Source organism: Patagioenas fasciata, chromosome 8 (genome assembly GCF_037038585.1).
Source record: "Patagioenas fasciata isolate bPatFas1 chromosome 8, bPatFas1.hap1, whole genome shotgun sequence".
NCBI lineage: Eukaryota > Metazoa > Chordata > Aves > Columbiformes > Columbidae > Patagioenas > Patagioenas fasciata.
The window spans coordinates 27,671,827-27,681,291 of NC_092527.1; the positions used below are offsets into that span (position 1 = coordinate 27,671,827).

General features: G+C 56.5%; 1 protein-coding gene across 6 annotated transcripts in view; it reads left to right on the top strand.

Moving 5' to 3' along the window:
- DNMBP (dynamin binding protein) overlaps positions 1-9,381 on the top strand; it is a 34,782-nt gene extending 25,401 nt beyond the window's left edge. For 4 of the 6 annotated variants that reach the window (XM_071812036.1, XM_065843597.2, XM_071812037.1 and 1 more), the window contains 13 exons: positions 1,005-1,192; positions 1,794-1,893; positions 2,383-2,530; positions 2,972-2,989; positions 3,652-3,851; positions 4,800-4,930; positions 5,176-5,280; positions 5,486-5,614; positions 6,045-6,377; positions 6,834-7,016; positions 7,092-7,290; positions 7,379-7,818; positions 8,146-9,381. In XM_071812036.1, coding sequence (XP_071668137.1) covers positions 1,005-1,192; positions 1,794-1,893; positions 2,383-2,530; positions 2,972-2,989; positions 3,652-3,851; positions 4,800-4,930; positions 5,176-5,280; positions 5,486-5,614; positions 6,045-6,377; positions 6,834-7,016; positions 7,092-7,290; positions 7,379-7,818; positions 8,146-8,331 — 2,360 coding nt within the window. In that variant the 3' untranslated portion in view covers positions 8,332-9,381. Of the gene's footprint in view, positions 1-491; positions 728-1,004; positions 1,193-1,793; positions 1,894-2,382; positions 2,531-2,971; positions 2,990-3,651; positions 3,852-4,799; positions 4,931-5,175; positions 5,281-5,485; positions 5,615-6,044; positions 6,378-6,833; positions 7,017-7,091; positions 7,291-7,378; positions 7,819-8,145 lie in introns of those variants that run through there. The other 2 variants (XM_071812040.1, XM_071812038.1) reach the window with 2 other exon arrangements.
- The last annotated feature ends 84 nt before the right edge of the window (positions 9,382-9,465 follow it).

Below are 9,465 nucleotides of genomic sequence, written 5' to 3' on the forward strand. Positions count from 1 at the left end.
AGTGCCTGGGGCCCAGGAATCTACGGGGGGATAAAATGTCTCAATGAAAACTGGAGGGGGCTGGGCCGGCCTCGGAGTCGCAGGTGGGACAGAAAACCAGGAGGGAAACGGGCTGCCCGGGGCCTGGGACAGGGAAGAGGAGGGTGGGCTGCTGCCTGCGCCCCCGGACCCTGCACCTCCGGACCCTGCGGGCAGGGCAGCCACCCTGCCTGTGCCGAGCGCCCCAGCATCCAGCCGGGATAGAGCCGCCGGCTGCTGCGGGGGCCCGTGGCCTGGGCACAAAGCAGGTCCTCGGGCTGTGTCGGGGGGTCTCCCCGCCCCGGGGCCGCTCGCCATGGCAGGGTGGTGGCTCATGGGTGCGCCGAGACCCCCTGGGTCTCCGCCTTGCCGGAACCTCGGTACCCAGGCCTGGCTTCCCCGCCCTGCGCGGCTTTGCTCGGTGTGGTCCAGCTCCAGGCTTTGCCGCCGGCAGCGCCATTGTGGGTGCCCGGGGCCTTTTCGGCCATTCAGATGGAAATGCCCCGGGGCTGGAGAATGGAGACCCTGTTCCCGGTCTGAAGGGAGGGGGTGGCCGCCATTGCCGGGCCGGGAAGAGGGCGAGGAGCGGAGCGGGGCTCCTGTCCTTGCTCCCGCAGCCCCTCGGCAGTTTCTGGGGTGGCAGAGCTGGAGAGCGGGGGTGGTAGAGGAGTCTGGACCTGGCCGGCGCTGCGGGACGAGTCTGGAGCAGGTTTGTGTTGTTGGTGCCTGCTGCCCCCGTGCCGGGGTGTTGCAGCGTTACTGGTGCTATGGGGGCCGGCTGCGGAGCAGACTGGGGCACCCTGCTTCCCCGGGACTGGGAGTGCTGGAGGTGGCCTCTCTGGAAAGGTCCTTACATGGGCAGTCCTGCTCTATAACAGTCATGTTTGGCAGTCTTACAGGTTGCTTGTGGCACGGTTCAGGCGCTGCTTGTCTCCTGTCTTTGCATGCTTGCTGGAGGATGCCGATCTTGCTTGTTTGTCTTGCAGAGATGACTCTCCTGTCCTCCCAGACACCATCCCTGGAGACATCCACAGCTGCCACTGAGAGCCCAGAGCAAAGGATGCTGGAGAAGAGGTCCAAAGTTATTGAGGAACTGCTCCAGACAGAGCGAGACTACATCCGAGACCTGGAGATGTGTGTGGAGAGGATCATGGTGCCCCTGCAGCAGGCACAAGTAGGAGCTGGGGAACAAGCTGCGATTCAGCTCTGCTGGGGTGGGGTGAAGATACGGAGTCCACTTTGTTGATGGAGGCAGCCAAACAGAAGCATGGGAACCCACAGAGGAAATACAGCTGTGCTGAGGGAAGCAGGGTGGTTCTTACTGCTCCCTTCACTCCTAGGAATAGCCAATCTGTTTGGAGATCCCGCTCAGCTCTCACTGTTGCGAGCAAGAGACCTGGCAGCAAGTACCACATAATATCTTCCTGAGGCAGAATATGTTCCTTTTCATTTAGTTTGTAGATTAAATCCATTGTCAGGTGAAAGAAAATATGGGGTCTTGGCATGGGGACAGATTTGATGGGAGGAGCAGGAAAATATCAGGTGAACAGAGAGAGGGAAAGAGGAGGACACCAGTAGGACACATAAGGAGTGAAAGTTTCAGTGCATGGAGGGGATGAGGGAGTGAGCAGGGAAGTCACTGTGGTGGGAGCAGGTTGTGCTGGGTGGCTGCAGGGGAGCTGAGGGCTGATGGGTTGTAGCAGAGCAAGGTGGGGGTGTTGGGTCTGACTGGGACATGTTACCTCATCCAGAACATCTCTCTTCCTATTCACCAGATGCAGAATATAGACTTTGAGGGTCTTTTTGGGAACATCCACATGGTAATTAGCTTCTCCAAGCGGCTGCTGTCCACCTTGGAGGCTTCAGATGCCATCGGTATGAATTCTGTAGTTACATTTTCTCAGCAGGCTGGGGTGGGATTTGCTGGTGGCAGGGTGGAACAGTTTAAATGGTGGGAGAGGATCATTGGGGCTGGACTTCCTCATCAGTCCAGCAGCAAAGCCCAGGAGATCTGTGTTGCCCCATGGGTCACTATGCTGAGGAACATCCTGGCCCTCCGTGGCCCCTTGTCTCGAAGGGATCCCTCACTCCTGCACTGCCAACTTTTGCTGCTCAGGCCCTGGGCAGCCTGTGTGACTCCAGTGACTGGTGTCCCCACTGCTCGTCCCTGGGAGAGCTTGATCGACTGAGCTCTCTGTACTCATTGGTGATGAGGGAGAGTCTTGGTTGCTCTAGTAACACTGTCTTCTCAAACTGTGTGTGGGGGAGGGTGACACTGGATGTCTCACCATGAGACATGCCAGGGTTGTTGGAGGTGGCTGGGGACTGGGAGACGCTGAAGCCTTGTTTTGCTGCTGTGTGCAGGACCAGTGTTCCTGTCACAGCGTGCAGAGCTGGAGAGTGTCTACAAGGTGTATTGCCAGAACCATGATGAGGCCATCGCACTGCTGGAAACCTATGAGAAGGATGAGAAGATGCAAAAACAACTCCTGGACCTGCTGGATAGCCTCAGGTTGGAGCCTCTGTCTGTGGTGGCCAACTGGCTGGGGAGAGAGTGTCAGGACGAGGCTCTGGGTTCACATGGACACCTGTCCCTATGCACAGGTGCTGGGAATCCTGTAGGCCCCCTTAAACTATGGGCAGGAGCCACCAAGGTACAGAGAAGGTGGCATGTCCTGAATTGAGGGCTTCTGTTCCCCAAACCCTGCCTTGCCATGGCCATTGAGGGAAGCAGCCGCTTTGCCTGGCCCAGTGACTGCCAGGGCTCCAACTCCTGGAGGTTAATGCCCCAGGAGCTGGCAGTGCAAACTGCTGCTCCAGGGGGACAGGGCTGCCCCCTGCACTGGCAGCGTCGCTGCGGGATGGGGCGATAGTGCTGGCTGTGGGACTGCACGCCTGCCGCCCCATTAACCCGTTGCTTTTCTTTGCTTTTTGGCACTCTGTGGGCCGGCAGGAGCCTGTACAGTGAGTGGTAAGTGCATCCTTCCTGTTAGTCCCCGCTCATCTGTCTGTCCTGGCCTGGCTGCTCCCTTGTAACTAACCTCCTGCCACCAGCTGGGTGCTTGTTGGGGGACCTTAATAATGCCACATGGAGGCACGTCTGGGAGGAATGGGGTATCTGTGGTGTGATTGCAGCAGAGGCAGTGGGTAGGCTGCACAGGCAGGTGATAAGGTGAGGGGAGGTTTGGGCAGGAAACAGGTTTGGGCAGCAGTCAGCCCCAGGAGGCCAGGAAAGCCCTGTGCAGGCTGTGGTCCTGAGCACAGTCAGTCTGTCCTGTGCTGGGGGTCAGATCTGGGCAGTAAGGTGGTGGGACACAGTCTGAAGCAAGTGGTGCTCTGGTAAATGTGAGGCTGTGCCTGTGTGGGACTTCATGGTGGGTCTGGTGATGGAAAAGATCCTGACTGGGAAAGGGTATCTGGTGTGCGTGAGGTCTGGAAACCTGGGGTTGATCTGAGATCACCAGGGATTCAGGAGTGCAGTGAGTTTGGAGATGAGGATGGCGTGACCTAGGAAATATGTTAGATTTAGAGGTGTTGGTGTTCTGGGTCTGGTTGGGGTTGATTTAAGGGGGCAGAATTTGTGTGGCTGAGCTGAACTGAACCTGATGCATCTCCTTTGTCTCACCTTCCCAGGGGCTGCACAAACTACATTAACCTGGGCTCCTTCCTTATCAAACCAGTGCAACGGGTGATGCGGTACCCGCTGCTGCTGATGGAGCTGCTGAGTGCCACCCCCGAGGCTCACCCTGACAGGGCACCGCTCACAGCTGCTGTCCTCGCAGTCAAAGAAATCAACGTCAACATCAACGAGTACAAGCGGCGGAAGGACCTGGGTGAGTAGCTGGACAGAGCTGGGGAGCAAGGGATAGGAGTGGGTGTGTTGAGGTTGGTGTCTGGTGGCTCCTGAACATCAGCTGGCAACACAGTCATGGGGGGAATCTGCCTCCAATAGACTGTCCTCATAGCAGGGTAGTAGAAGAGCTGCCTTTAAAAATCTGAGGTTGAGATGCAGTACACAGAATGAAACAGTACACATCTGACTAGCTGTTTCTTGTGATATAAAGATATGAAATGTATGCAGTTGCTGACCACTTGGCTATTAAGCAAAGAGAAAAATAATAAGATGAAAGAAAAAACATACATAAAAGGTTTAAAAATGCAGTTTTAAACAACACAAGTAGGGAATGAATCTACTAGGGCAATCTCTGTCTTACTGAGATTTGGAGACTTAGTTTGAAAGTGTCTCTGTAGACAGGACAGAATCGCAGAGGTGCTGACTGCAAGAGCCCTTTGGGTTCTGCTGTCCAACCTCCTATGTGTAGCAGGATTGTCCCCACCATTCGCTCTGATCAGCTGTTGTTCCCTCCAGCCGATTCTCACTGAGTCCCAAGGATGGAGATTTTACAGCCTTTCTGCTGTCCTGTGCAAGGAGCTCTGGTTCTCCCACGTCCCTCTTGAGCTGGGGTCGCCAAAACTGGGCACAGTATCCGAGTGCAGCAGGACCTGCCAGCTACCCTCCCTCTTTTCCCTTAGAAGCCCCTGACTCGTGCGAGTCTTACACTTTACTCCTTCCACATGGCCCCGCTGAAGCTGAGATGACATAGGCTGCCTGTAATGATTGCTTGCACTTGCTAAAGAAGCAATATAAATACCTTTTGTATGCCCAGTGATTATTATACTCTTTTATCTCTGTCAGCTTATGCTAGGCAATTGTTGATGATGGACTGTAAGAAATGGGCATTGTGCTGACAAGGTTCTGATTTCTATGTCAATCTTGTTAGTGCTAAAGTACCGGAAAGGGGATGAGGATAGTCTCATGGAGAAGATCTCCAAGCTCAACATCCACTCTATCATCAAGAAATCCAACCGTGTGAGCAGCCACCTTAAGCATCTCACAGGCTTTGCGCCCCAGGTAACGTGCATCAGCTGTCAGGTGCACTTACATCTTGCAGTGCTTGAGGAAGTGGTGGTGTCTGCTGTCCCCTCACACACCTTTCCCAGTGAGCAGCTCTGATCCAGGTCAGCAAGGCAGAGCAAAGCTTAAGGTCTAAACCACCTGTCCCTGCTGTCTGACTTGTGCGCAGGAGACCTCACATCTCACACTTTGTGGGGTTCTGGAGTCCTGCGTTACCTCCCTTGAGACATTTTCTCTCACAGCTGAAGGATGAAGCCTTTGAGGAGACAGAGAAAAATTTTCGGATGCAGGAGCGGCTGATCAAGTCCTTCATCCGGGACCTTTCCCTCTACCTGCAGCATGTCCGGGTGAGCCAGTCTGGGTGTGCTGCCCAAATCATGGGGCTTGCCATGCACTGCCCCTCCTGCCTGCGTGGTGTGTACCTGCAGTGCCTCTGGCCAGTGCTCCTGCCCTCAGCCCTACTGGAAGGTGGTCTCTGAGGATCTGCACTGCCCTGGGAGGCCTCTTTTGGACAGCAAGCATGGCTGTGCTGACTGTGTGTCCTTGGTGCAGGAGTCAGCTTGCATGAAGGTGCTGGCAGCAGTGAGCATGTGGGACCTGTGCACGGAGAAGGGCAATGGAGACTTGGACCAGTTTCAGAAAGTGAATCGGATCATCAGCGACCAGCTCTTCTCCAACTTTGTGAGTGAGGCTGTGCTTTCAGCGCTGGGGAGACCCCTCTGGGGCCCTCCCTGCGGGGTAATGCAGCCTGAGGGGTGTGAGCACTCCTGTTCAGCTCTTCCCTCCTGAGAGCTTTGATGCCTGGGGGTTTATGATGTGTATTGAGTGTGCCTGTTAGATACACATTTTTTTCAACCCTACCTGGAATGCTACAGCTCTATGTGAGTGGTTCAGGTACTTCCCATAGCATTACCCACCCTGGCACCTCTATGTAAGAGTATAGAGTAACTCCTGTTGACAGGGACCTCTGGAACTCTGGTGGGTGCCATCAGGAAGATGGACCCTATGCTGTCCCAGGGAGTCTGTGTGCTGGAGGGTGAGCTGCTGGTGTTCACTGCACAGTGGGAGAGAGCACGCTGTTTCACCTGCTCTCTGCATCTCTGCCCACCAGAAAGAGAGGACAGAGCGGCTGGTGAGCTCACCCCTGAACCAGCTGCTGAGCATGTTTGCGGGGCCCCACAAGCTGGTGCAGAAACGCTTTGACAAGCTCCTCGACTTCCACAACTGCACAGAACGAGCGGAGAAGCTGAAGGACAAGCGAACGCTGGAGGAGCTGCAGTCAGCCCGCAACAACTATGAGGCCCTCAATGCCCAGCTGCTGGATGAGCTACCCAAGTTCCTGCGCTTCGCCAAGGAGCTGTTTGCCAGCTGCGTGCGGGGCTATGCCGATGCGCACTGTGACTTTGTGCGTCTGGCCCTGGAGGAGCTGAGGCCCCTGTTGTCGGTGAGTTCCTGGAGCACAGCCAGTGCTCTAGGCTCCCTGCAACACTGGTCTCTGTACAGGGCTCATACCTGAGCCTCTCTGCGACCTGTCCCATTGCAGGGGAAGCTGCTGCTGCACTTTCAAGCCCTGAATGCCTTGGGGAGGGCTCCTGTGAGATGCTTTCAGGGCAGGGATTGCGGGATCATGATGCAGTTGTGCATAGAGATGGTGAAGGCTCTGTCTGCTCCTGGAGCAGTGGCAGGAGAGCATTTGCCTGGGAGAATCTTGGGTCTTAAGTTTGGGGACCACTCAGAGCTGGGTACCTACAGGACTGCAAATCTGAGCCTGACACAAATCACAGGCATGACTCAGAGTCCTGCTTGGCCTGGGACTTGGCGTGGTCTCTGCTGTAGCCCTTGGCTGCCTTTTCCAGCAGCTGTCACTTAACCATAACCCCTAACCCTTCTCTGGTTCCAGTTGCTGAAGGTGTCTGGCAGGGAGGGGAACCTCATTGCCATCTTCCAGGATGAGCACAGCCGAGTCCTCCAGCAGCTCCAGGCCTTCACCTTCTTCCCGGAGTCCCAGACAGCTCCCAAGAAGACTTTCGAAAGGAAGAGTGTGGAGCGGCAATCTGCGCGGCGGCAGCCCCTTGTCGGCTTGGTGAGTTGCCTCTACCCCACATCAAGGCTTGCAGAGCCTGGGACAACCAATCACACCCGCCTTGTTCCTCTGCAGCCCAGCTACCTCCTGCAGTCAGATGACATCCGAGCTGCCCTCCTGGACCGCTATCCCCCAGACAGTCTCTTCCAGGCAGACCGCAACTTCAATGCTGCCCAGGACCTGGATGTCTCACTGCTGGAAGGAGACATCGTGGGTGTCATCAAGAAGAAGGACCCCATGGGCAGCCAGAATCGCTGGCTCATAGACAATGGGGGTAGGTGGCTGCTCCCTGCCGTTGGTGCCTGCTGAGACTCCACTCCTCTGGTCCCCAATCTGACCTCCCTTCTTCTTCCTCTCTGCAGTGACCAAGGGCTTTGTGTACAGCTCCTTCCTGAAGCCCTACAACCCACGCCGCAGCCAGTCGGACGTCTCTGTGGCCAGCCACTCTTCCAACGAGTCAGAGCACAGCAGCTCCTCTCCCCACAGCAACACCACGCTGAGCTTCAGCCCCAGTGGGGTGGCTGTCACCTTCACTCAGAAACCCATGCAGGACTTGGCTGCCCCAGCAGACCCATACCAGTCCCCTTCAGAGACAGACTCCCCCTCCCTATCCCAGCTTGGCTCTGGTGACAGGGCGCTGGAGGCTGGTACAGTGACATCTCAGCGCCGCTACAGCCGCCCTGAGCTGGGCTGCAGCCCTGGCTCTCGCATCGGGCACCCCACCAAAGCACATCTCGGGCCCATGCTCTCAGTGGAGGACGGAGACTCTGGGCTGGAGAGCAGCGAGTCAGAGGGCAACCAGGTGGGTCCTCAGCCACACTGAGGGGGCTGGGGATGCTGAGGGCTGAATCATCCTTCTCCCTGGTATTGACCAGGGAGAGGTGGAGGCTGCTTTGTCTCAAAGGGCTGAGGTGGAGGATGAGATCTTTCCTTTCAGTGGCAGAGGTGCAGAGGCAGAGAACTAAGCTGCCAATGGGAGTGGGCAGGTGGGGGTAGCTCTGACAGAGGTCAGGATGAGACTGGGGCTGTCACTTTGGGGAGAGGAGCAAAAGCCCACACATCCTATACAATGCGACAGCAAGGCTGTGTGGCACAACCATCCAGCTGATGCTCTCCCTCTGTTTGGCAGGTCTATTATGCTCTCTACACCTTCAAAGGCCGAAACACCAATGAGCTGAGCGTGTCAGCTAACCAGAGGCTCAGGATCCTGCAGTTTGAGGACGTCACGGGCAATCGGGAGTGGTGGCTGGCTGAGGCGCATGGGAAGCAGGGCTACGTGCCCTCCAGTTACATCCGTAAGACAGAGTACACGTGAGGCAGTGCGCAGGAGCCTGCACCCCATGCCTTGTTCTGCCAGGACTACCAGGGGCCTCAGGGAAGTTGGCCAGCCCTGCAGCCCCCGCTGCTCGCCCTGGGGCTGTGTCCCTCACAGCCGTGCAGTGTTCCTGAGCCACACCAGCTGGCTGCTACCTCCCCTTCTGGGGAGGAAAAGGGTGACTGGCAGAGCAGGCAGCTTATGTGAGGGGACAGGGGTGAGTTCACCTGTGCACTTTGAGCCTCCCGTGTCCAACCAGGAGCAGGGCAGCAAAGCCTGGGGCCATGGCCCAGGCAGGTAAGGCTTGACCAAGGCTGAGGAGCTGCTGTGAGTTTAAATTGCAGAAGGTTAATACTGATTTTCTGGAGTCTGTCTTTGGCCAAGTAGTACTTAAAGCAATCTGAGCCCTGTGAATGTGCTCCCTGTGCCTTCTCAGCAGCAGGAGCCCGGTCTCAGCTGTCTGTGCAGGACCTCAGGGTGATACATGTACAGGCTGCCTCAGGAAGTAGCTCTGAGGTTTGCTGGGAGTGGTTGAGCTCCAGGGCTGGGATGGGTCTGGCCTCTAAAAGCTCCCGCCATGGGTGCCTCATCCCTGTGCCTGGTCTCCCAGGGGCTCAGGCCTTTCCAAGCTCTGCTGCTAGCAGCAGCCATCAGGGTCTTACCTTATAGGTGACCTAGAGGCCTGGAACGCTATTTTGCACATCAGTGCGGTTATCTCCAGTGCCCAAGACCCATATTTGAGCTGATATCTCACCTGCTGCTCTGGGCTGGGGCAGGGCAGAAGACAAAGCACAAGCTGTCCAGCAGCCTGATTTTTTGGGGGGGCTCTGGCTAGGATTGCTTCACCTACACTTTCCTGCAGGGCACTGGAGATGGTGCTGGTGTTCTGGGAGGGCAACGTCCTCCCTGGGAGGGATGTGGTGCCCTTTGACGGGGTGGTGTGTCTTACCGGCTGCTGCTGTGCCCTAAAGGAGGGAAGCTCCCTTCTCTTGGGGAGATGTTTGTATCCCCTGTACTGCTGCTCTGTAAATAAAGATTTGCCTTTGTGTACAGGAGGTGCCTGTGTAAGTGCTGGGAGAGTTGGGAGAAGCGTCTGGCTGCTGCTGGGCTGGGAGAAAAATCCCACAGGCTTCA